Source organism: Eucyclogobius newberryi, unplaced genomic scaffold (genome assembly GCF_026437365.1).
Source record: "Eucyclogobius newberryi isolate DKJ021-1_F unplaced genomic scaffold, fEucNew1.0.hap1 SCAF_10, whole genome shotgun sequence".
Lineage (NCBI taxonomy): Eukaryota > Metazoa > Chordata > Actinopteri > Gobiiformes > Gobiidae > Eucyclogobius > Eucyclogobius newberryi.
This window is the reverse complement of record NW_027315724.1, coordinates 24,718,413-24,744,991: the sequence shown is the minus strand read 5'-3', so window position 1 is coordinate 24,744,991 and position 26,579 is coordinate 24,718,413. Positions and strand designations below refer to the sequence as shown.

The window sequence follows — 26,579 nt, the reverse complement described above, 5'->3', positions numbered from 1 at the left end:
TAAGTATCTAATGTTCACAATCAGAGCACAAACCACACACTAAACATTAGAATACTTAGACCACAAACCCCTTCTTGTTGTAACTAATTATCAATCATATTACTCAACTCATTCGTCTATCTGTGCTGTGAAAAGTCCCAGATCTGATTACAGTATTGTCTGCACAGAGCCCCCTCCTGACCCTTCCAGGCACTGTATAAAAACCATGCTCTCTGTCACATCGTCACACAACTCAACAACTCCCTGGTAAGTTCATTTTGTGCTCTATGAACCATTTCGCACTGTAGATGTGATTGTTTTTCTTCCTCATGTGTTTATTTATTGCACAGGTTCAAGCCCACAACCATGAAGACTCTGACGGTCATCTTTGTGTGCCAGCTTTTCCTGTTTATAAAGACGGATGCTCAATCATGCACTGACTCAACCACAAACAGAGACCCAGGTATGTCGCACTTAAAAAGATTTCAAATGTTGTATTTATTCTAATTCATTACTGTTTTGGGACATCACTTTTGACTTGACAGAAAACAGTGACATTTCGGTGACCTGTGGGACGCAGTTTATGGATCTGAGCATCTTGCTTTGCCCCATTTACTTTGCCAACTATAACGAGTCTCATATGATCATCAATGGACAGTCTAACAACGAATGTCAAGGAGTAGCAGACACCACTGCCAATCCTCCAGTCTTAAAATTCAGACTGTCCTTAAATCAAGCGAGTCTTGGAGCCTGCAACAATGTGTACCGGGTATTTGAACACACTCACAAACGCACATCATCACATTAACAGATCCTGTGAGAGGTTTTGACACTGTGTCCACCCACAGATAGACGAGGCCCCTGGGACTGGGATGTTATCGTCGTTCTCCAGTATTCAGTCGGTGAACATCTCAGGGATGGTGGTGTCCCATGACCCCGCTCCAGGTATGATCACCTACCGACCAATGATCACCTACATGTACTCCTGCCAGTACCCGCTGCAGTACATCCTCAACAACACAGAGCTGGCCGTGTGAGTATCTTTCGCTCTCGACCCAAATGTACAACAGAGAAACAAATCGAAGGAGATTAACTGAAGTTCTTTCTCTTTTAGCGCTGGAGTGAATGTGGCCATTAACGAAAACAATGGCAGTTTCATCAGCACTTTGACGATGACTCTATTCAATGTAATGACTCCAGGTTTACTTTTAGATGTTGGGATGTACTACTGAAACTGAAATCTGGCCTGTTTTACTCTTTTCTCTTCACAGAGTGACTCATACAATACACCTCTGATTATTCCGACATCAGGACTCAACCTAAAAGAACAAATTTTCGTGGAAGTTAAAGCTAGTAATCTGTCAAGCAGGTTCGTGTAGGAATAATATTTGCAATATAAATGCCATTAATAGAGTGCATATGTTATTTTCAATGTTAAAACTACATATTATGGTGTTTGGCAGATTTAATGTGCTCCTTGATCGATGCTTTGCCACAGTAAATCCGTATCCAGTCGTGTCAGAAAAATACGACCTATTTGTTGGGTAAGTTGTGGCTCACACTTGTATTTAGTCAGTATATAAATGATTAACTATTTGTGTTCTTTTACCAAATCAGCTGCGTTGAAGACCCTCAAACCCAAATAGGTCAGAATGGAGTTGCTCAAACGGCCCGTTTTTCATTTGAGGCCTTTCGATTTGTGCAGCATAAAAATCTGACAGTGTCTCGATTCTACCTGCACTGCCACACAAGACTCTGCAACGTGTCCTCGTGTGCTGACATGTTACCTGTGAGTCACTACTCCAACGACAGCCATCATTAGGCCCACATAAGGTCCATTAGGATGATATAATGTGTGCTTTTCCATTGCTTAGAAAAACTGCAGTGCTCCAAGGGCTAGAAGACGTAGAGAGGCCGTAGAGGAGAACGGTGCTACAGTCAGCTCAACAGAAATTCTTGTGGGCCAGCAAACTGGTAATGATAAGATAGTTTTAAATATTGTAAGCTGTTTTTATTCTTAATCATGTTTTTTTTTTTTTTTTTCATTGCAGCAGAATCAGGAAGTGCTCAGTATAAACAAGGTAACAACCTGCTCTTGTTTGTGACTTCATGCGTTGCATAAAACACTGTGTAATTGTTCTTTTTGGCTTTTATAGCAGCTGTGGCCGCAAAGGAGGAATACAGCAGCCCGGTGGTGGCAGTGATTGTGTGTGTGGCCGTGCTCTCTGTGCTGCTGGTGGCGATGGGGGCTTACTACACATGGAACATGAGACATAAACTTAGGCTCTAACCTGACCACAGGGGTCAGCATCTGCTCTGAGAGATGCAGCAGCAGCATACTCTACCCAAAGCTACAGGGATAATCAGGGACATTTCTCATATGGCCAATCTTTTCTGTCTTACAAAACTATCTAAGGCTATAAGTGGCCCGCTTGTTCTTATCAATGTAATCAGCCACGACGTTTCTATTTGACCAATTGTTTGTATTACACTTGCATGAAAGTATTATTGGTGGAAGGATGATAATTGAACTACAGCATGTTTTCAGATTTTTGAGGATGAGTGAGGCTATTTAGAATCATAAATTTGCATGTGTTTTGCACAAAGGTCTCATCTAAATGACAAAATAAACTGTACACTTTGACATGTTGGTTCGTGTTATTCTTGTTGTTTTTACAAAGACATCCTCTAGATGGTGCTAAACGAACACTACCATGTATATTTGTATTAGTCCTGTATTTGGGAAAGGTGGAGGCGTTTCATGGTGAAAGAAAAGTCTTTAATACGGAATAGAGGTTAAAACAGTAATGTTATAATAAATCAGATTCACAAAACAATCCTGTCAGAATAATTTATATTGCATTTTCTTTTTTAACTTATACATAGTAGTATTATAAATATATGTGTTAGTGAATATATGAGCGAGTGTCAAAAATGTGCATACATAGTTATAACTAACCAACTGGTGTACTGAAGCATAGTAAGTAATAAATATGTGTTAAAAGCTGTTTCGAAAGCTGAATGGTGCTTTAGATAAAAATATTCAGTATAAAAATAAGATAAAGTGTACTGTGTTTTCAGTCTTTCATAAATGATACGTGTATGTTTCACTCCAGTAAGAGCAAAAAAAAGCCTATTTAGAAGTCGTTTTTGTAGAGTGGAGCCAGCGTAAGGGAAGGACATCTTCGACCCATTCATTTGGAGACGCAATCATGCGGTCCCATAAAGTCGCCTCATACGCTGTGGAGTCCATCCAGTCCACCAGGGACCCATAACTTCTGCCTATAGCGTATAAACACACGACTTACTTACATACTTAACATGTACATACAGTTTATTTCAGGCATTTTCCAGTTTGACTTTATTGTTCTGATGAAATTCTCCCCCTGAGATACCTAGAAGCCCAGTGGTCTTTTGTGTGCTGTCCTGAGTTACATCCTGTGGGATCATCTATTCACCGAGCAGCAATTGTAAATGGCACAGGTGAACTTTAGTGCTTCTCCCCTTAGAACATTGAATTGTTGAACTGAACATGCTGGTGTCAAACCCCGGCTTTGTTAAGAATGTATTCAAATATTTGTCAAAGCTTTTCTATAGAGTATAGTTTAACTAAGGACATGTACACACGTAGCCAGGTATCTGATAAAACGCATACAGTTTTCTACGATTTGACCTGTCATCCACACATGACTGCAGGATTATGTCTTTTGAAACGTTGCTTTTGGAAAACTCCCACCAAAGAGAAGATTTTGGATTATATGGACCTTTTCTGAGCCTCAAATGAAGCTTCAATTAAATTATGCTCATTTTCTCTTTTACTATTGTTACTACAGTACTACTATTTTCCACTGTTTTCACTGCAGTGCATACATTTATAGCTGGTATACCTGTGCCTGCTCCAAGCCTCAAGCCGCCCAGAAGGTTTGTGGCCAGTTTGTCTCTGTCCAGGACGGTGAGCTCCACACAGGCCTCCATCAGGTCGGCCTGTCTGATGCCGTCATACACCATGGTGTGGTTGAACGCCGGGTCAACGCTGCCAGGCAAAACACGAGTCTTCTGCCGACTCTTTTTGCTTGTGTCTGGTAGAATGAGGCTGTCAAAAACACAAGTGTTAGTATAACCGACGTACAATAGGTGCACGTACGTTCGCCGCGTCGTACCACTTCACATAAGGATCAATAGTGGCTCGGACCAGGGAAAGATTCTTGCACTCTTTCACCCAAATGTGAATCTCCCCAGTGTTAGGTCCAGCCTTTGTCACACCTTTTGAAACAAACAATCCATAACAATTAAGATGTATGCATCAAAAATATCATAATAATACAACTAAAACTGCTCAGACCATCGCTGTGGCTATTCTGTGGCACGTAACGAATGGCGAGCCTCATCTCCCCTCTGCAGTTAGGGGGCGTCAGAGAAGGATGAGTCTGAAAAGGCAAAACAGACTGAATTAGTGAGAGAATAAAGGCGCTATTTTATTTCTGCAACAAACGGCTAAAAATTGCTGCACTCATGGGAAAGAAAAGTTATTGTCCATGATATGCAATACAAGTCTCGCATGTGATGTAACAAGCTCAAATTTACTTTAGGAATGGAGCTGCCTAAACCCTATGCCTGGTCTTTTATTATTTTGGTGACAACAGAAATAAAGCAGGTTGTGTGAGCGTGAGGGCGGATACCAGTCTTACCCGGGCCTTTAGAGCTAAGTAGTTCATCTGGGTGTGGTCGAAGTCCCACTTGGAGAGGTCCACGTCTATCTCGCCCAGAAAACTATTCTTACCAAAAGTGTCATGATGCCAAACAGAGAGGATTAAAGTCTGTGTTCTGAGGTACTCCATGCGAACTCGATACTGAGAGGCAAAACAATAGAACATTTTCAAAGTAATAGATTTGATAATGTAGTAATACCCTCAAGTGACACAAAAATATAATGCTTACTCTAAGGATTTCATTGAATAATGGATTAAGTGTCTTCTTTTTCACTGATGTTTTTCTCTTTCCCAGATTAGCCTTGTCTGGAACCAAGTAACTTTTGACATACCTTGGAAAAAAATACAATCTCATATCATGTAATGTGGCAAGGTTTATCATATTATCAAGAAATAAATTGTTTAAAATTCAAACTAAAAGTAAAACTGTTTAATACACCATTTAATTGATTAAGTAAAGTAAGTAAGTCACTGTTGTGCCTACATTCCCAGTTGCTATTTCTGGTTAAAATTAAAAGAGTCAGGAGCACTCACGGATCAGAGCGACCTCTCTTGGGGTCAACAGGAGCCAAGTCTTTGCATTGAGCCACAAAGATGTGAAACTCTCTGAGCTTCTGCACATAGTGAATGGAGAAATGGATGGTCCCCTGCACGATCACGCTCCCAAAGTCCCCGCTGTACACGGTCATCACACTTCCACTTAACTAGGAGCACAGGAGAATATCTGTAACACACGATCACAAACCTTTCTGCAGATTTGAGGTTAAACACATTGACGGAGATGTACCTCCCTCTGTGAAAAGGATGGGACAGATTTGCTCATGTTCTTCATGTGCTCAGGGTCCATATATAAAGATGACGTGGGAGAAGGTAGAGAAGACCCTAAACCAAAGACGCACATGATCAGGAGGGTCTCGCTATGAGAAAATGACTTCTGTGACTGGTCGTACCGTCATCTACACTCAGCTCTTTCCTCCTCTCGGTCCCTGAACACAGAGCGTATGTTGCTTCAAAGTGTTAAGACATAACTAAAAAGAACATGTGTTTTAGTTACGTGGGGAGGACGCCGCAGTGATGTCCTCCAGACTTTTGGCCAGATGATTTTTGGGACGTGTTTCTGCTCTCTTCAGCGCAAGTCTCACTGGGCTATCGTTATCATTTTCCCCTGTGCAGGAATAGAACAGAAGAGAACAAACAGCATACAATCATTATCTTGTACATTCATTAATACATCAAACAATATAAATGGGCCCGATGTGACGAAGCCATCCTAAAATACTCTCACTATGCTGCACTATAAATTAACTATACTATAAATAAGTATGTGTTTTTAGAAAGGTTTTTGCTCGACTTGAAAAGACTTTTAGACTAATTTACTCAAGCCCACCTTTTGTATTTCAGTATTAAAGTGGCCCAAACGTTCTACAACACTGCCTTGTTCATGTAGACTTGTGTAACTTTGACAGACTAAGTATCCAGCCCACAAAATAAACATGGAGAGATAACTGTAGGGTTCTCTAGTTATTTACCGAACCTTTGCCAACAGAAGAGAGAACAGGATGCAGTAATGTGGAAAGCGTGATCATATCAAGGAAAATGTTTGCTCAAGACCAGTTATTCTTAAACTGAGCTGCAGGTAAACAGAGTAAATGACTGACGGGGCCTCATTGCACAACTCACACAGGCCTTGGGCTGGAGAGGACTTATTGCGGCACTGTTTTGCTTTTATTTCATTGTATCATTTATTTATTTTAAAATATATATAATGATAGTGTTGGTGGTGGTTTAGATCATGTAAGTAGTTGTTTATCATTGAAATTTCTATGCTTTAAACTTGTAAACTTGTAAATAAAGCATGTTTGAGGCATTATATCTCTGTAACAAATATTCTTAACTAGACTTAATATCTTAATAGTTTGCAAGTTGATTTAGAACTAAAGAATTTCAAACCCTCTGTGACTCATGACTGCGGAAAATCTATTTAGATAATGTCACACGGACGTATTATAAAGATTAAGACAATCATGTGCTTTGTTAATTGCTTTGTGATTTTATGCATTCAATAAAAATGTCTTATATAACACGGAGACCAAGGAATGCCACCGACTCACGATTTGAACTGAGCCTGGAGCTGGACCTGGATTCTGACGCACTTCTGGACTCTTGGCAGGTGTCCGAGCGGCTGTAGTTTGGGGACAGGGGGCGCTGTTGTGTCCTGCTTCCTCTTCTGCTGTTGTCACGGTCCGATTTGACCTCTTTCAGCCCCTTGTCCTGTAGGGCCGGGACCGTGGAGGCGCGGGCACTGCTCTCATCGCTCATCCCTAAGTAGTGCCTGTAGTCCGTGGGGACAAAGGCCCGCGCACGAGGGGTCAGTGTCCCCGTGTCCTCAGAGTGTCTCCGAGGGCCCGTACCCTTGTCAGTGTTCGCCCTCTGCTTCCTGCTTTGCGAGTGGACTGGGCTTATGTCCATTTGAATCTGATCAGCTTCATCAGTGCTCAGTGAAAACATGCTTTTGGCTCTTCGAAATGAGTTAATTCGACTGCTGGAAGTGCTGAAACTGTCCTTTCTGATTTTAGGCAGTTTACCTGAGTCTTTGGAGCTCTTTCTAACCTCTCTTTGGCACACAATATCCGGTGTGGTGTGATTATTCAAGTGGTTGGGTTTGCTTTCCAACCTTGACCCGGTCTGCTTGTCCAACGGCAACCTAGGTCTGTAAGGAGGAGGCGAGGCTCTAGTCAAGGCAGGTCTACAGCTCGGTTTCTCATTGTTAATCTCCGGATCGCCACATTTGATCTCAGTTGACGGCAGCTCTTTGCATTTGGGGCTCTTAGGTTTGTCTGACGCGATCGATTTGGACTCTGACAAGGCCTCGTCCCAGAACTCGCGCAAAGAGTTGAACTGTCTTCGACCCAGGATTGGAGGTGACTTTTCTGGCTTCTGAACGGGCTGAACCCGACTCGAGAGCTGCAGGGGTCTGTTGTCGTCCTCCTCACTATCAGAACCCTTCCCAATTAACTGCAGATCGAACTCAGACTTGGCATATCTTTTGTTAAGCTTTGCACTTGTGACTTTCTTGTCCGCTCTGGATTTCACAATATATCCCGTATTTGCTCTTTCTTGTTCCCAGAATGATTTAAGATGCTTGATTCGTTCTTTATCCTTCTGTGGGATGTCCTGGGGGCTGACATGTCTGTTTAACACTGGGCTTTTCTCTCTAATGGGAACACTTTTAGGACTTCGGTCTCCACAGTTTCTCTTATTCATGTCCTCATTTGAACTGCGTGTTTGAACTTTAGGGCTGATTTGTCCATTTGGCTTGTCTGACCCCAAATTGTCTTTTGCTTGAAGCTGAGACTCAGGGATTCTCATGTTTACCTCTTCATTTGTTTGAACGGTTGGAGCAAATAAGGAGGTAAGTGACAGTTTTTCAAGCTGTAGTTCTGGTCCAGGAAAACTCTTTAACCCTGAATGTGTTTCTTTCTGGTCTGGACTATCGGTTCTGATTATATGAATACTTTCTTTGGCATCGGGGTCGATTCGGGGCCGATTATCAGAGTCTTCTTTATGATCTGTGGCATCTTTATGTACATCAATGTCACTATGCGTCCCTGTCGTTGATAGGGTGTCACCGTGCTCTTCATTATTGCTAGCCTTTGACTCTTTGTCGCTGGTGGTGATTGATTTGCTGGTCAGTATTTTTGGTCCTGCGTAGCTTTTCTCCCAAAAAGACTTCAGATTAGAAATGTTGGCATGTTCATTCTCATCACTGTCCTCTTCCTGTGGCAGCGCCGTGTCCTGCTTCATCTCTTTGTTTGTTTCCAGAGAGACATGCGACTTGCCCGTATCAGGATCTGCCTCTCTGCTGGGTGGGCTTTGAACATCTTTAGAGGTTTTTGGGATAATTTCATCGTTGTCGTCGTCATCGTCGTTCAGCCAATCGCTGCTGTCACTGCTGCGGCTGAACCAGTCCAGCACTTTGGTGATGGAGTCGTCCTTATCTCCAGTGGGGCTGGTGGCTGGAGTGCTCAGTCTGAGTTCCTGTTTCGCTTTGGTTTGCACTTGTTGACCAGACGTATCGATGAAAGTCAGATCATAAGATACTGGTGGTTCTGCAGCTGAAACAACAACAACAAAATAAGTACAGCCATTGTTTTGTATAATATCCCTTACTAATAAGATTGAGTCCAGTTATGGCGCGCTGATTTGTGTCGGACATGGACATAATCATGATAAATACCGTCAATAAATCAATAATAAAAACGTTTCAGTTGTTGGCTTCAAATGGGTTGCGCAGTCATACTTTTCTATGAATCCTCTGAAGATTATTTTGTATGATTTTTGTTTCCTTACCCACACTACTTCGGGTGAAGCTAGACTCCAGTCTGCTCGCTGATCCCACACTGCTCATGTTCTCGCCGTCTGAATGGTGAATGCTGCTGCTGCTGTGTGGAGCAACCGTTACCGTAACTACAGGCTGCCTTTGTGTGGGATCGTCTTGTCCATCCTCAGTCTCCTTATCTCTGGTGATGTATGGGCTGGCGCTGAAATTACACGGGCAAAAACAAGTTTAATCAGAAGTTTTTAGGGTGATTAATGAGTGTGCTATTACCTGTTTCTCTGTGGTGCAGGTGCGTTTCCTTCCAAACTCGATGTAGAGCAAGCCTGAGCTGACTCCTCGACTGGTTTTGGTGATGTAGCGTCTGCGTTTATGCTTATGTTATCCTGAAGCTTAACATTTGATCGATTAGCGCTTTCACTTGAACCATGCTGCAGGCTGCGGCGTCTTGGAGCAGGTACAACAGGAATAACCCTGGCAGGACGGCCCAAAGTCTCTGGGCCTTGGGTCTCTGGGCCTTGGGTATCTGGGCCTTGGGTCTTTGGGCCTTGGGTCTCTGGGCCTTGGGTCTTTGGGCCTTGGGTCTCTGGGCCTTGGGTCTCCGGGCCTTGGGTAGTGCTGATGCGTCGGGAAAGAAATGTCCTCTTCTTAGGAACGGGACGAAAACCAGCAGAGGACGCTTCTGAGGTGACAGAGCCGGACGGGGTGTGGCGACTTCCTGAACTGAAACCTGTTTATTGTGATAGAAAACAAGCGCATACTTTAGTAGATAAGCATCATGTTAAAACAATAGGGATTCAAGTAAACTAATTGAATAGGCTTCCCGTTGACAATTAGAAACGCAATTAAAATGACTCTACCTGCACATTGTTGCTCTGCACCATTTGAAATGTCCGGCGTATTTTCAGGTGCATCAACCACAAGCAGAGATGCACGGTTGAAAGGGTTGTGTCGTGGCTGGAATCACACATAAGTATTTACAGCAGATTTTTAAAAATAAGTAAATATTGATCGTAAAATAGGGACGTGATTACCGTTCTTGGGGATCGAATTTGGAGAGCTTCTATTTCAGCGGGGCTAAAAAAGCATTTGTAGGACAGTTATTAGCGTCACTTACTTCTTCCACAGTCTGTATACGTAGCTTCATAAAGTGAACTATATTTTGTGAATGTGTGCGCAGTTTGAGTCATCGTAACGCTTGAATGCTGTTTGACTTTTACAGACTGCATGTGGAGAGCAGACTTGTGAAGTGTAGCAGGATGCTCTTGTTCATTAATAAAACACAACAGTTAGCACCACCTTTGTTTGCACAGACTGAGTCACGGGGCACTGCACACGGGCTGCAGAAAGTAATAAACGGAGCTTCCAACTCAATGTGGTGCTGGTGTCATGTGAGTCTCCAAGACAAAGGGGAAGAAGTGTAAAAACCAAAATGAGTAAAATTGTATACGCAGCGGTAGATTCTGGGTTTTAATGAAATCTGACTAACACCACAGTCCTATTCAGATGTAGAACAAGACTGGATGACAACTTTTCCATTTGTATTCATAGCTGACTGGTCTGGAGCTCAATTACTGGTACTATTGCCTGAAAAGAGTAACTAGAGATATGGAGGTGATAATAGCGTACGTCATCTCCTGTGGCTGCAATGCGTCCCAGGTTCTTGCAGGTTTTGGTGGAGGGGTCTGGTCTGAGGCCTGGCTGATGGGAGACTTTGATGTTTCAAGTCTCATGGAGCCATCTGCACCAGAAACGTCTTATGAAAGCAGGTGCCTTTATTAACATTCTGGAGTTGTTGGTTTTGTATCTCACCAAGAGCAGAATTCTTCAGTTTGATGGAGGCCAGGATGATCTCAGATCCGTGGATCGTGTCCATGTGTCTGCGGGACTTAGCCTCATAAAACCACTCTCCAGTGAAGTACTTCAGATTGCTGTCGGGCTGCTGGGTGTCACTGCTGAGGACATTCTCCAGTTTTCTGAAGTGAAGGGAAAATACAGAGGCATGTAACTACTACATCTGACAGCAGCTGACTGCAATTTCAGCCCTTTTGATATTGAGCTTTACACTGTCTGCTGTTAATTATTGTATTGAAATGTTCAAACATCCCATCATGTTTGACGAAAGCTCTGAATGCTTTTCTGTTACAGGAGTTACACAGATTAACACAACTATCTCTACGGACAGTTTATCCGTTGGAAAGTATGACAGATCGCTAAAAAGACATAAGCCGTAGCTTTGAAGAACATTATTAGATTTGGTGGTGTTTTATAGATTTAAATTAAATTAAACTGAATTTATTTTTGTGGAACCCAAAATCAAACCAGCAGTTGCCCCGCAGAGCTTCACAAAACTGAAAGTTACAACATCAAACATTGAAGGAAACAGTCATTGGTCAAAAAAGACAATCCGATTAATTATTCACGAGACAAAAAATGTATAATTGTGTCAAAGGACAGAGGGGGAACTTCTGACATCAGACCAGAAAATGATAACTAAAACATATTTTTAAGCAAGTATTATTACAAAAACGTGATTGTAATACATTGTATTGAAAATCATATTGACGTTGAGGGTTACATTGGCAGTAGTAAAGTAAGATCCCGGTTCATTATTGCCCTGGAGGTAGAAATACTCCCCATTGAAGGGTTAGTAGAAACAGATCATTGTTGAAGTTGAATTAATTGTTATAATTGTTGTTTTATAGTGGCAGTAGCAGGGGTTTCTGAAAACAGACACAGTGGCTTTACAGAAAATGCAAAAGTATGAATTGTGTGAAATGTTTGCACTTGACTTGAGCCGTAACACTTCATCCACAACTCAACATACTGCACAAAAGCCTCTTTGTTATCACTCCTACAGTACAACTATAACTACTTGAATGGCTATTTAGCTAAAGCATAATCAGAAGGAAATATGTCTATAAAATGTAATTGAATCAGATCTGAAAAAGTTCCCGCTCCTGTGTTAGGACGGCGAGCTTGTGGTCATGTGAATAAAGGGCAGTACATTATTACAGCCTGCTGCCCTAATCCTTTTACACTGCTGCTCCAGACAGACACTGCACTCATTCACCCTCATGTTTGGGACCAATTTGATCAAATATACAGTGAAATGTCAAGGGAGAACAATGTTTTATAATCATCAAGGTTTTTAATCTTTAAGTTTATTGAACAGAACGTTCTTTTATTCAAGTATGAGAATATAAAGCAATTTGCACCTGACCTGTTGCAGCAGACCTTTAATCTTCAAAGTAAACAGTAGAACTAGAGCAAGATTTTTGTGATTTTTGTCTGTTTTATACATTTGGATATGATTTATGGATATAGCATTTATATCCAAACATGTCCTCTTCTAAAAAGTGTTGTGAATATGCAGTTCATTGTTGATTTTGAGCTTGTCACTGCTGTGTTTCTGGGGCCATCTATTTCAGTTTGGCCAAGCAGCATGATCCTCTCTCATGTGTCGACTTTAACTCGGCTCTAATTGAATTGCACATCTCACATTGAGGTTTCTCAGCATTGAAAGCAACGTCTGTATCCGGCCGAGCAGTTATTGTGTTAGTCTATTATGGTCAGAAAAGTATCCAGTCGTGAACAACATGTTTACTGTTCCTTCAAACTCGCTCTTACGAAAATGCCCAATGAACGATAGCACAACTTGGAAAAGCAATAAACTTCAATAACATGACATTAACTTAAATTTGCAATTGAACATAAGCCTCACCGCCAGGCAATATAGTCGTATAAACAACTCAAATCAAGTTATGCAAAGTTTTACATGGGCATATTTATTCTGCATTATGCTCAATACTTGATTCTGGCCACTCTATTCCCTTTGGCATAATGTGCATGAAGTAGAAGTACCGTATCCTCTCCTCCTCAGCCCTCTTCAGCTCTGCGTCCCGGGACAGCACAGTCATGATGACCTCCTGCTCCTCCTCTGTCAGGTGGCTCAGGTCAATCATCCTGGTTGTGTCCTCTGACAGGTGGTGGCCAAAATATAAGTAACACCAGGACCTTTAGAGCTGGACAGAGCAATGTAAAGATAACATGACAGGAATGCAATAAAGACACAAACACATAAAATAGAATACATGGAGAAATAAAAGATAAATACAATTGCTAGTCTTCCTAATGATATTAAAAGCATTTATTTTTCAATTCATTATGTTGTGTGTGTTTGATTTCGCATAGACAAAACAGTTAATCAGTGCATTGTTCAGTAAGTAGGCTTAATAAAATAGATATACAGTTTGGTCTTCCCAAGTCAATGTTAATGTCAGCCAGGACAAGTTAAAAACAGGTTTACCTCCTCTTATGGACTGATGGCCATGCGAAGATGAACAAAAGTACCGTTTGCCTACCTTTGTCTCTCCGCTCCTAAAGTCCAGTGGCATGTTGCGGTGGTGATATGTCCAGAGCTTCTTTTCCTCCTTGTCAGGTCCTTTTCAGGCGATGCTGGGACGCTCACGTGTCGGACAGAGGTAACACAAGTTAAAGGGCGGACTCTTTGCGGATGAGACGCGCCGCTCCAGTCACTCCTCAAACATCTGCCCTTCTTCCTGCTTCAATGCACTGTTCTGCTCCACATGTATACATTTGCTTTGAATTATGACATTATGACATAAATTGAAGTGTGAAGCCTGTTCCATTTTTTGGGGGCAGAGCGCGCTGGGCCGTGTGATGTTGCAGTTGCATGTTTGCGCCAGCAGGTGTCCTCAGTCTCCACAGTTTTCTGTTTGACAAAAGGGTGTGGACCACAGCCTCTCCTGACCAGAAGAACAGGAGCCAAACTAAACATCTCATCCCAAGTAAACAGCTGAGAAGTGTGTAAAGCGCTTACATTTAACTCACAAATCACATTTCAAGCACTAAAGGTTTTTTAATAAGCACCAATTTATATTCATTTGCAACACTCGTATAAAGTATGACAAAAAGACAGCAATTAAGTGATTCAAATAATGTATATGAAAAAATGAAGGACTGTTGACATTTGTGGAAGCTGCTCTTTATTTGTAAAAGAAAGAAACGACTTTTTTGTCTGCTACAGATTTTAATTACATAAAGAACATATCTGCAGCAACAAACGCAGAAAATATCCTGAAATAAATGTAGGAAGAGTTAAACTGGATTGAATTGCTTTCATATTTCATACATCTTTCACTTTGCACTCAAAGAACAGTTGTATATACACATAGCACCGATCAACAGTGCGTCTCAAATCCACTTTGGATCTTTTGTACAAGTATTTTACATTTAATCTATCAGCTTTCCCTGGAAATGCTGCAACTAGCACACTCTCACCACAGAGGGACTGCAGCATGGAAAGATGTGTGCAACATGAAGACAACTCTTTCACATTCAGAGAAAAGGCAGCCTTAAATATTCAGTCAGTGAGTCAATGGCATGCCGAGTTCAAAGCAGATGGAGCCACTCCAAATGCGACGCCTCCAATTGGTGGATAAAAAGTGGTTGAGTTTGATCAAAACCCTAGGCACAGAATTGACTACATACAAGTTACTGACTCTTACTCTAACCCTTGAACTGTAAGTACAAAGGAAACTGTGAAATCTCTCATCTAGTAAAACTTTACAAAACACAAAACTGGAGAATATTTAGTGCTCTATCATCCGTTTAATAGGTGTATTTTAATTATATAATAGCTATTTTTATTCTACCTCTCATTGATTGAGTCTGAGATCCTTGTGTGATACCAAATCCCTCCAACAGGTGTTCCATGAAGATTTAACAATACTTTCACCCAGACAATCTTAAATAAATACAACTAGCACACAAGGAATGTCTACGTGAACACAGTAAAAAAACAACCAAAAAACAAAACAGGTGTAAACGTCAGTAGCATCACTATTTTGTGACAATCAAAGTGAATGCATCAAGGAAATACCCTGCTCTTCTTTCCCCGTCCGCCGCCCCCTCCTGTCCCCTCAGATCATGTCACATCTGACCGCAGCATTTCCACGTACATAACAACGTTTGTCGGCACTCAAATGTATTTTCCAGATTACACCGTTAAAATTGGTCAGGGATCCTCGGGGGGGTGAGAGGGTAGAGTCACTTGACATCTTGGACGAGATACAGAAGAATGGGTGTGAGCCAATCGTCATTGGGACATGATAACCATGATTTCGGACAGTCGTTGCACCATTGTGTTCCTGACATGTCGGTGTTTGGGCCTGTGTTTTTCTAAAGAATTAGACTGCAGGACCAGGAGCTTGGCTTCACCATCAGAGAAACACTTCTTCCAACTCACATGAACTGCATCTGCGGAAAGGCCAGAGCTACTGTCAGTAAAAAGAATACAGGCTCGACAACAAACTAATGACTAAATTAACAAATTTAAGTATGTGGCAGAGCAGCAGATGACACAAATCAAGCAAAATATTGTCTAGAGCATTTAAAGTGCCTTATAAACCTTTCTGTAACAATCAGCATCTTTAGGATAACTTGGCACCAGTTTATGAGGGACACCAGCCTTTATATTTAAGTGTCCCATTCACTAACTTCAGGTGAGATAATCAAGCACTAAACCGTGGGTTTGGCTTTACATTAATAGTGTATATTGTATATTGCATAATAATAATTTAGGATTATAGCATTAAATATTAAACTAGTCAGAGCATTTAATCAGGTAAGACAGAGGACATGCATGTATGACAAGAAATGTATAAAGAGGTTATTAACAGTGACTACAAGCAAAGAGCATGCTGTACCTAAACAGATCCTCTACAAGAAATCCTTGAGAGAGAGGTGTGCAAATGGGTCCTGTCCAGGGGCGCGGAGAGGACTCTGGCTGGAAGGACTAGAGGCTGCAGAGGGCTAATTGGGAAGAGATACAATAACAGGAAGTACAGGACAAGAGGAGAACTAAGAGTCAGACTGAACCAGGTATGAGATTAGTATTGGAAAAGTTTAGATTCATCAGACATGTGTTAAAAAAATGGACATTTAGAAAAGAACTGTGAGACAAAATGTGGGAGATGATTCACAGTTTGTCTTGCTCTACTCAGAGAGTGAAGGGTCTATTGTTCAAACTGTCGCCGTCATATTCACACAAATCATACACAGGCTAATTCTGGATCACACGGCAGCGCTCTGTATTCACTGAGCCTGACACTGACATCACTGCTTTGGTTCACTGTAGTGCCAGGACTTTGCACCCACCTGAGCACTAGACACAGAGCCAAAGGGGTTGGGTGGTCGCATTACGGGCTGGTTGTACATCATCGTGGGTGGATTCATTATTCCCATCGAGCCCATTTGTGGAGGCTGAAACATGACACACACAAATCATGCTTTTCTGATGTTCATGTAACAGCTCAATGAGAAACAATCAAAGCAGCTAGTTACAAATAACCTGGCCAGCCAAATGATTTCTCACGATATTTGAGAATCACTCTGGCCCATCTCCCACTGTTGGGTCTGAGCCCAGCAGCTGTGTGGAGCACCAATCATGTGGTTTGAAAAATGTGCACATAGAAACGCTGTGTTTAACTGAGGACTGGAAAGATATATGCTTTTCTCTCAACTGGTTTTAACAAGATTGATTTCTCGGCTTGTTCCACTGTTGAAATTATTCGACTCATCATCTTCAAATATTCGTCATGACGTTCCACCTTTTCCCGACAGGTATCGGTGAGAGAATGAACTCAATTCAGAGTGATACACATAAGAGCCAGGTTAATGAAAGTTTTACTATTAACCTAAATCTATGGATTGTTAAATCAAAATGCTTGTAGTTGTATATTATGTCCTATACTCACCATGCCATATCCCATCATGCCGGTGGGAGTAGTGGCAGGAAAGGTCATGACTGATGGCGCCTGAAAAGATACAGTCATATCACTGCAGTCAACACCTACACTACGTTTGCTCTAAACAAACACTGTCTGCTTGACAGTGGGTAGAAAGATGCACAGGTGGATTATAATCACCATGGAAACAGGGTTCCAGGTTGTGGTGGGTCCTAGTTTGGGTTGCCAGTTAGTGCCACCGGTCATCCTCTTCTCTCCAGGCTGGCTCCAGTGGATGTCACTGTGCATCACGACAGCAGACGTTAGCATCAACTGCCTGGAATGTAGTTACTTTCTTTTGTCAATTATTTTATCAAACTTACTTTTTCATTGTGCCATTACCAATACCCAAATCTGAAAAGAAAGGTCCAATTAATATTTGTAATCAATACAATCGTTGATCAAAGCATTGTTTAAAACATACTGCCGACAAGATTAGCCAATGAAGAGTCAAGGTCGTCTGAGACCAGCTTCTCTGGCAGCTGATTGGACGACAGGTTGGAGCCAGCAAGAGTGGGTTTGAGAATGCCCCCAGTAATGTCTGGAAGAAACATGACGTGTAAATACTGTATCAAAGATTGTAATGTCTAACAATGGAGACATTCACACACAAACATATAGAATATTCAAGTTTAATCGTAAAATTAAATTCAATGTTATTGTTTAAACACACACACAGCACAGTGTGTTTTAGATCAAACCTGTAAATGCGAGAAAAATATCTTTGTGCTATAGCACTGAGAAGAACGTTACACGTATCTTTGTGTGAGGACCAAACATAACCACCCTCCAATCTTTGTCAAACAAAGCATAAACCGTTGCAAGATTCATTGGTATCCTAGGAATGCTCGACCTCCTCATGTTTGGCTTTAAATGTGAGGTAGGAACTGTCTGCAAGACCTGCCTTTGATTGTTCATGCGCAAATCACATCCACCTTACTTAAACACACGATTGCACCTTTACACAGTAAATACAAGGGGCTCACCATCAGCTGCTTTTGTTCCAAAAAAAGACTCAAAGTCTACGTGGAGTCCCCCTGCTGGTTGTTGAGGGGCATGCGGAGGTGCGTATCCTGAGACAGATAACATATGCATTAGGAACTTAGTATTTAAAGTGTTAAATAATGTCTATGACCATCAGAACACGGGAACAGGAAAGCGTTTAAGCAGAATATAACAGGTATTTCTACAGCTGTACTAGCCCTTAATACTCTACCTTTGAACAGACCTGTTCCAGCAGAGGGCTCTGTGGGGAAAGGAGCCTGATGTGGGAGATGCTGGGCAACAGATACTGGGCCACAGAAGGAGTCTGAAACACCACATGGAGCGAGACGCAGACGCAGGACAAAAAGAGAGAGCAGAGAAAGACTGTTCACAGCCCAGCCAAAGACAGATCAGAAATGAAAGCAATGCAAGCAGAAAGTAAGAAATCAAAAGGTTTTAGACACTACATAAACAAGTTTTGAGAAGCTACAAATCAAGGGGACCAAAAAGAAGGGATTTTCTGTCCATTGTTATGAAATGTGACCCTATGTTTGTTAAAAACATAGGCAGAGATGGAGTTTCACAGTAGTACCTGAGACGGAGTGCTCTATCCGCACTGTGCGTTTGTTATTGACTGTAGAGTTTGTGTCAATAAAAGGATTGTAACGATCTGGGAAATCAAAAATATAGTGTTGGTAAAAAGAACAAAAATATATAATATCAATATACAACAGGAATGATTTGTTTTAAAGGAGTGGCTACTATCATTACACATGAATCACTATCATTGTACTTAATAAGAAACAACAGAATATAAGAGGAAGAAAGCAAACAAGATAGTTAAGACATTCATCAACAGTAAAGGTTTAGTAGCACATGTACCATGCAGCTAGTCATGCTAACAAGTGACTACAAAAGAATGAGTGAGAAGAAGAGAAACAAAACGAGCCATTACCACCGAACATTTCATGAGCAGACGTCCTAGAGGAAAAGCTAACACCGTCTGCGGACACGACAGGTAAGTGAGAGGCATCGACAACGAGTTTGGAGAGGAAAGGGTTAAGGTTTGGCATGGACTCGTCCCCGGCGTCGGCAGAGGTGAAAGGATCTACGCAGGCAAAGAGAAGAAAGACAGAGAGACAGAGAGTGGACAAGGTGGCCATCAGATTTGCACAGAAACAAGAGCGGGACAGCATGCAGAAGAACAGCAGACGGGGCGGGGCTTAGCGAGAGAGCAGGGTCTGTCCTACCGGCCCACGCTGACGCCGCCGGGAGCCCCGCGGAGCCCGACTGGACGGAGGCCTGGAAGGATGACGGCAAGTCGAAGAGGTCGCTCTCCATCTTCACCGCGCTGTCCACAGAGAAGACGTTATCGTAGGTGAGAATCTATATTTGCCCGTTGTTTGTTTTCAGGTGAAGTCAAGCAGGGAAGTAGTTGCATAACCCTCGCATAATCCCAAATTTAACATAGTAACATAGTAATTTATCATTATTTCTGGTTAAAGCTGCTTTTACAATATACTCTATGGGAGAAAAACTAAATTTACTTATTTTACAAGGAAATTATCATAGAGGATATCTCATCTTTATTCTTTGCCATTGAACAAAACAAATGCTTAAATAATGTTTCTTAACAGTAACGCCGGGTTTACACTTCATCTAGTCGGACGCAGATCCAGGGGAGTCTTTTTTCCCCGGACATCGCAGTTGGAGCGGTTTTCGGGTAATTAGAGCACTTCTGTGTTCTCGTGTTGTAAACTGTAGGTGTGAACGGCCAAACCTATCTTTTATTTGATTTTATTACTGATGATTTAGTAAGATAAATGGAAGTTTTTTTTAATAAGCATCATTCTGATTTAATGTGCTCTATATATGGAGTGGAGAACAAATAAATCATAATAAATCATAATAAATAATTGATTAAAACACCAATGACCTAAGATGTTGCACGACAAAGGATGCAATGAGCTGTTTTATTTTAGATTATCTTTCATCAGATTAGAAGTCCCAACAGGACTTACCCATTAGAGCAGCTGGGTGTAGAGAAGAGGTCAATGGCTGGTGCTGTGCTAATAGTGCCCCCGGTGGTGGAGACTGGTGACGTGTCTGTCGTAGAAAATGAGGGCCTCTTGGAAAGCTCCTTAAGTCGCTGCTCCTGCGCGAAAAAAACCCATCCATTAAACGTCACATTACCCAAAGCGCTTATTTCCTGTCCCGTTTCATGCGGTCTACCTTCAGTGCCTTCAGGCGCGCTTGCTCCTCCTCCAACGCCGCCTGCTTCTCTCGCTCGTCTACTTTAGTGAAAGACATCCCCGTGCTCGCCAGTGATGAGACAGCGTTTGACAGAGTGCTAGCCCTGTACAAATGCAATATCACATTACAAAACCACCAGTTTCTCATGTAAAAGACATACGGATCATTTTCTTTTGAAGGTGAAGCGAGAGATGTAGGGATTAGTTTACCTGCTGGCTGCAGTGGAGTCTTTCACCTTCTTTCCTTCTAAAGACGCCAAATGCTGTTCCAGGGCTTCCAATAGGCTACTAGGAGCCTGTTGTGACAGAGGGCATGTTTTAAAGCATGTTGAGCCTTTAATCTGTTTGCATTATTACTTTCACACCATAACAGCAGTGGTAGGTAAGCACATTGGAACCACAACACAAACACAGCCATGTATTAATCTTGACGTGAGGGAGTTAATATTCAGTTGCTACCTACCACTGGTCAACGACTGCAGCCAAAAGCTATATGAGGATGACAATACCATCTGTGTGGAATGGCAGCGCGTTATCTAAGGTCGAACTGGCTAAGCACTGAGGGCCATTTGAATAGATGTAAATGATCTACTGTGGGACTTCAACGTGGCCCAAAGTGAGCATGGTTTTTACCACGGCGAGTGTTTTTTCCGTCAACTGTTCTGCCCCCGCGCACAACGATGGAGGAGACGAATTCAGAGCAGAAGCATGCAAAAAGACAACACTGAAGCAAGTCACAGATATAGAAGTAGAGTGAAATGATAGTACTTACACAAACTGTGAACTAAGGTGGAAAGATAAAGGGAGAATACAGAATAGAAAGGTGGTGACAGTCAGCGGAAAATGCAATTCAACTCCGGTCAAAACGGAAAATTACATTCTTAATACGACGCTAAGGCAAAAAGACTATCATCAACTGTGCGAGAATGAGAACGATTACTACTGAAAGACAGGGCACAAACAATAGTGAAGAAGGTAAATTAAAGGATCAAGACTTGGCTGGCTACATGCAATTAAGACTTCATGCGCACGTTATGTTTGGATCTTGTAATATGTGCTTATGTGTACATGTTATTACCCGCAAACAGAGATGTAATGACGTGTGTGGAGTCTGAAATGGTTGCTTACCTGTGAGAGATCAGGGATGTCGCCTCGGTCAATGCCTACTTGCTGTTAGCACAAGAAAACAAACTAGTTAAAGCAGAAAAATGCCAAGATTGAGAAACAGAGTACAAGAGTCACACCAGGGTTTTCTGTGTGCGTTATCTGTTTCCCATTTTAAACAGAAGTATCCTGTTGCAGCTGGATGTGACGTGTATTTGAATAGATTCACCTATTTTCTACTGTTTTGAAATTCTTTTTTTGACCCTGGTAAAACCCTATGAGTAAGAAAACATTTAGTTACCTCAGCTACTTTGAGGAATTCCGATATTCTTGTCATTCGAGTGAGGAACTTCTTATAAATATCTAGACCTTCTTTACACTGAGTTTTCTTCATGTCAAAGTATTTTTCTGTTTCGAATGAGAAAACAGCACAGTCAGCGGTCATGTACGCCATCACGTTGACGCAGGGGTGAAACGGGCCTCACCCAGCAGGTTTATGATGCCTTCGTTGTACGCTGCAAAGAGCCGGATGGAGTCTTTGAAGAGGAGCATGAAGGCTGCATTGATCACTCCATTAGTCAACTCATTGGCATTGACCTGAGGAAAAACAACCAGCATTGTTCAGAAAGGCGCAATATATAGAAGAAGCATTCATTTTGCAACACATAGCAGTCATTTTATGTATTTGACGCGGACAGTACAGCACATTATTAAATATATCTAGATAGCATAGAATAATTGCATTTTTTGTTCTGGCTAGGTCTTTATAGAGGTGAAGTACATATGGATTCAAAGCCTATACTGTATATCATCGGTAATTATAGTCATTTTCCATCCACTACACTGCACAGTATGTTATGTTATTATTACAGTCTTTATTTTGTGTATATATTCTGTTATTTTGTAGTATTCTTGCTACTCTCCACCGACAATAACGACGGCAAAGCAAAGGCCCGTATACTTACATTGAAATCAAGAAGCGCATCCATTTGGTTCTGAATAATTGGAATTGTTTTGAGCAGCTTCTCTGTATTCATGGTTCTCATTACGCCGTCCACCCTTGACACAAAGGGGAGATGGGAGTCGGATGAGAAGACAGGTAAACAAGCTGAGACGTCAATAAAAATGATTTACACAGGATTCGAAATGGCTGCGTTTGCGCTTGAGGTAATATCATTGTACATACGAGATACCATACGAGCAATTTAAGATGTCCACGGCATGCTATATATATATATATATATATATATATATATATATATATATATATATATATATATGAATACTCACCCCCTTTTAACTTTCGTGAAGTCAAAGGCAACCTGTCTGTATGAAACCGCTTTCTCATTCAGGTACCGACTATACCGCCTAATAAACGTGGACATGTCATATCCTGTGGGGGAGACAATGTTTCTTTCAACATTCATTCATAAGAATAAAAGAAATCGTGAGGGGCAAAACAAGATATTTGACTTACCTTGTAACCCACTTTTATCCAGAAAATTACTGAGGTTGAATAATGTATTCCTGGAAGCCAGATATTGAACAAAACGCTACAGGGGGAAAAGAGATTATTTAGGACTTAATAATAATTGTAATAGCACCTCAAACACATCGAGCCATTAATGCCATTTGTTAAAATCAACTGGTGTTGTTTGTTAATGTCAATAAATGTTATTTGTCAATGTAAAAAGAAAAGTGTCTGTAAATCTCAAGAAGCGATGTATGTTCATGTCAGATTGATGTCTATTAATGACAAAAAGTGATGTCTGTTTGGTGTTGCCTTTATAAGTATCATAAAAAAGTAATCATTTTGCCAAATATTGGGGGGAAACAAATAACAATAACAGTAATAAAAGACAATAGAATGATTCCAGTGAGTAAATGACTAGACTCTGGGCGCACCTCGTTGCCGTAGACCATGAGGTGGTGTGTGGTGATGAGAGACTTGAAGACAACCACCCAGCTGGTGTTGGTGGTCCGCTCAAACAGAGAGTCGGCCAGCTGTGGAATGTTCACGTTCATCTCGTTGGTGCAGTGGATCAAATCTGAAACGACACACAATAATATGACATTATTAACCTGCGCTTTATCCCACACGGGTCAAAAGCAAGTGTCTGACAATTTGTGAAGCTCATTTTTTATGTCAGAACATAAAATAGGCTACTGTGAGTCATCCCCATGTCCCCAAAGACAAATCACATGTTTATGATGTGTTTAAAATCATTCCTACTGAAGTACATACATATGAAACCTGTAAAGTTATAAAATATGAATATAATAAATTCACTTAATCGTGCACATTCGTATTTCATTGTAAAGGTGACATCAACTGTCCAGGGACTGCGGCTGAAACCTTAATTTGCCGTAACAAAGCATAAACAAAGACTAATTAATAATGAACATGTATTTCATCAAGCATGATTCTGGATTAGCAACTATTAATGTTAGGGTTAGGAATTAAGGTTAGAGTAAAAGTGTTAACTAAGCCTGAATCATGCATAATAAACTATTTTTTTGTCTTTGTTCATACTTTATTGAGAGATAGTTATTAAAGTGTTATCAGTTCATGTTTTAGTGCATTGTCCCTGATCAAACAAAGAAATCCAAATGCACTATTTGTAAATAGTGCATTTGTAAAAAATCAATGGAACATTAATAGCTTCTATTTTTCTGTCAAATAAAACACTGAAATAAAAAAAAAACTAATAATGATCAAACCTGGTATTTGAACAAAATAAGTTACAGAGTTGAAGAGCAAAGCACAAAAGCATCATCTTCTCCCTGTAAAGGTGGTGCATTGGCTGAACTAGGATTTTAAGAACATTCATAGCCCTTCCATTCACTGTCCCCATCAGGCTGGTGGGGTAACTGGGTCTCTCTTCCTGTCCTACATTGGACAAAATGTAGGAGACTCTAAGTAGGACAGAATAACCTTCTGGATACAGAGCATTTGGCATGGCTGGCTGATCTGGGCTCAGAAGATGACGGCGATGTTAACTCCACACAACATATTTTTAATGAATTTCAAAAATGTGTGTATGTTTGTTGACAAAAATACATGAAGAAATAAATTAGCAGCCAATAAAAGTCCTTCCAAGAAAAGCAATAGGATGATTTATTGAACATCCTCAGATTCACATTGAGCAGTATCTTTTTCATGTGTTTCTGGGATATTTGTTCATCGTCCACACTAAATTATAATTTTATACCTACATTTTTGGAAGAAGAACGTAATTAATTTTGTAACAGTATAAGAGAGTGACATATTGTGAGCAGAATGAATGAAACATTAAAGATAATTGGCCGTGAGCCTGAAGCATAAAGATAACGTTTGGCTGAAACACAAACACAGGAGCCTGAACATGATTTTATGACTCATCTTATTACACTGTAGCCACCAAAAGACTGACACATCAATCACAGCTGACTGGGCTCACCTATGAGGTGTTAATCTCACTCTCTCTAATAACTGCCATTACTACTATGTAGGGATGTCACGATTTTGAATTTTAGAGTTGCGATTATTGTAAGAAAAACGTCACGGGTTAACGATTATTTGCGGTTACTGAGATCATGACCAAATAACACCGAAATATTGACTTTTATTTTATAACCGTTATCTAACAAGTTACTATTCATCAAGTTTGTGACCAGTTTTATGAAATATAACTTTCTAAATGACAAACTACAGTTAATCAACAAAAACAGCTGAATAAAAAGTACTTTTGGGGAGATAAATTGAAAAGTAAAGACAGCATTTTGCATCTAAAATTGCCACGATTATATTGAATAATCACAATTATTGACTAACCGAATCATCTTGACAGTCCCATTACTAAGAGATCCACAGGGGGGAAAAAGATCAAATACTACATCCGCTTTTAACTTGTACAACGTTACTTAATCCGAATGTGAATCAAGACGTCAGTGAGTTCTGTTCTGGCTCTCGACAGTTTGCTACGATGTCCTTCCCCAGTCTCATCCCCATTTCACACCATACTGTCCAGTCTAATAAAGCCAGCAGACCAAAAATCCTTCTAGAATAATGTGGATTTCTCTGGATATCCTTCTGCTTGATTGTGGAAGTAGGAGACACAAAAAAGGCAGTTATGGATGTATTCAACAAGTGCTCCATCACGCTCCAAATCCAACAGAACGTAGACAGATTTGTGTACTTCCGAGTTGTAAACATCCTTTAATCTTGATTGGGCCATTATTTTTGTAATAAGTGGGGTGTACTAATCACGACGAATGTCTTATTTCTGATGAATGACACATCCCTAAGTGTCCTTTTATCCCCTATAGGAGCGTCCTGACTCCTGACCAGATTCAACCTCTCTGGTATCCAACAGCAGGCCTATAGGAAACATGGCAACAGAATAAAGTCTGGGAAATGTAATATAATCCCACCGTATACTGCATTCAGATTCCCCCCCCCCCCCCCCCCCCCCCCCCCCTATTATTACAGGATCCTGGTGATAGCTTCATAAAACCACTTTCATTACTGATGCATTCGTGAGTGCAGATCAATATGACGTGCAGTGCATTTAAGCATGCACAGACAGCACTGCACTACTTAGCTATATATTTGATCACACACACACACACACACACACACACAGGATTGTAAGTACACTACCTGAAACTCGGCCTCTCTTACAAACACGAAAGGCAACACCATTTCCACTTTACAAATGACACGGGGCCTCTGGGCATCATGACACTTGAGTCAATCACAGACTTGCACTGCTGCAGGACAGGTGCACATGGAAAAGGAGCAAACTGTGCAAAGAAGACACTATCTAACAAGGTTGTAACGTGAATATACGTTTGAATAGCACCAACACACATGCATGGTTTTATTTTTTTGTTGAAGTTTGTGTTTTGTGCATGGTGGACACTCTGGAATAAAGAAAAACAGCCTCAAAGATTTTGCAGATCAATTAACACTGGCAGAGACAGCTAACAAACAAGCCTGAGTAACCAATAAATAGCAGTTAAATGACTATTGCACACGGATTTAAGTGTGGTTGCATGTCCCACCAGTGGCACACAGCTCTATAATAGTAATAAGCACGCTTCTTTAGTACCAGGACAAGAAAAGGACTTAACCCAGAGCAGACAGAGCTAATAGTAGCATGTAGCCTCGTCTGGAGGCTTTGGGGCCTTGCACACAGTCACAGTCGCCATAAGTCGGCCCTAAACTGAAAAGCCTGCGCTAAATCCCGCGGCACTTTTTTGTCATCTGATAAAACACTCACAGTCCAGATGTTTCTTCTTGGGGCCCATGACTTCGTGCGTCGTGGCCTTGCACACGGTCTTGGACACGGCGGATCCCGTTACACTGTGCTGGGCTGCGGTGATCCGGTCCGTGATGCTCTGCCCCGACATCTTCGCTCAC

The 26,579-nt window shown here is 41.3% G+C and overlaps 3 protein-coding genes across 20 annotated transcripts; 1 reads left to right on the top strand and 2 right to left on the bottom strand.

The window, feature by feature from the left end:
- The first annotated feature begins 239 nt into the window (after positions 1-239).
- LOC140371323 (zona pellucida-like domain-containing protein 1) lies at positions 240-2,630 on the top strand. 2 transcript variants are annotated; one of them, XM_072458445.1, is made up of 11 exons: positions 240-246; positions 330-442; positions 525-748; positions 828-1,012; positions 1,094-1,166; positions 1,251-1,348; positions 1,443-1,523; positions 1,597-1,768; positions 1,854-1,953; positions 2,034-2,060; positions 2,136-2,630. In XM_072458445.1, the coding sequence occupies exons 2-11, from the start codon at positions 346-348 to the stop codon at positions 2,267-2,269; spliced, it is 1,191 nt and encodes a 396-aa protein (XP_072314546.1). In that variant the 5' UTR covers positions 240-246; positions 330-345; the 3' UTR covers positions 2,270-2,630. The 2 variants fall into 2 exon arrangements, with proteins under 2 accessions (XP_072314546.1, XP_072314541.1); XM_072458440.1 differs by having other exon boundaries at positions 2,031-2,060.
- Positions 2,631-2,908: 278 nt separating this feature from the next.
- On the bottom strand, positions 2,909-13,473 carry LOC140379474 (uncharacterized). 2 transcript variants are annotated; one of them, XM_072464207.1, is made up of 19 exons: positions 13,389-13,473; positions 12,889-13,049; positions 10,837-11,000; positions 10,654-10,765; positions 10,059-10,101; positions 9,885-9,981; positions 9,298-9,754; positions 9,039-9,229; positions 6,800-8,803; positions 5,743-5,853; positions 5,639-5,674; positions 5,476-5,570; positions 5,223-5,392; positions 4,918-5,020; positions 4,668-4,829; positions 4,322-4,406; positions 4,140-4,242; positions 3,867-4,072; positions 2,909-3,261 (listed from the first exon to the last, which is right to left on the bottom strand). In XM_072464207.1, exons 2-19 carry the CDS (start codon positions 12,987-12,989, stop codon positions 3,113-3,115), a joined length of 4,389 nt encoding a protein of 1,462 aa, XP_072320308.1. In that variant the 5' UTR covers positions 12,990-13,049; positions 13,389-13,473; the 3' UTR covers positions 2,909-3,112. The 2 variants fall into 2 exon arrangements, with proteins under 2 accessions (XP_072320308.1, XP_072320309.1); XM_072464208.1 differs by having other exon boundaries at positions 9,298-9,703.
- Positions 13,474-14,010: 537 nt separating this feature from the next.
- picalmb (phosphatidylinositol binding clathrin assembly protein b) lies at positions 14,011-26,579 on the bottom strand. 16 transcript variants are annotated; one of them, XM_072464180.1, is made up of 24 exons: positions 26,440-26,579; positions 23,081-23,223; positions 22,653-22,728; positions 22,466-22,568; positions 22,141-22,234; positions 21,661-21,772; positions 21,477-21,583; positions 21,200-21,241; positions 20,844-20,855; positions 20,282-20,367; positions 20,052-20,175; positions 19,841-19,974; positions 19,070-19,170; positions 18,775-18,927; positions 18,412-18,489; positions 18,052-18,144; positions 17,822-17,908; positions 17,260-17,376; positions 17,159-17,189; positions 16,977-17,076; positions 16,806-16,865; positions 16,207-16,311; positions 15,756-15,861; positions 14,011-15,306 (listed from the first exon to the last, which is right to left on the bottom strand). In XM_072464180.1, exons 1-23 carry the CDS (start codon positions 26,567-26,569, stop codon positions 15,769-15,771), a joined length of 2,181 nt encoding a protein of 726 aa, XP_072320281.1. In that variant the 5' UTR covers positions 26,570-26,579; the 3' UTR covers positions 14,011-15,306; positions 15,756-15,768. The 16 variants fall into 16 exon arrangements, with proteins under 16 accessions (XP_072320281.1, XP_072320293.1, XP_072320289.1 ...); XM_072464192.1 differs by having other exon boundaries at positions 18,064-18,144; XM_072464188.1 differs by having other exon boundaries at positions 19,841-19,968.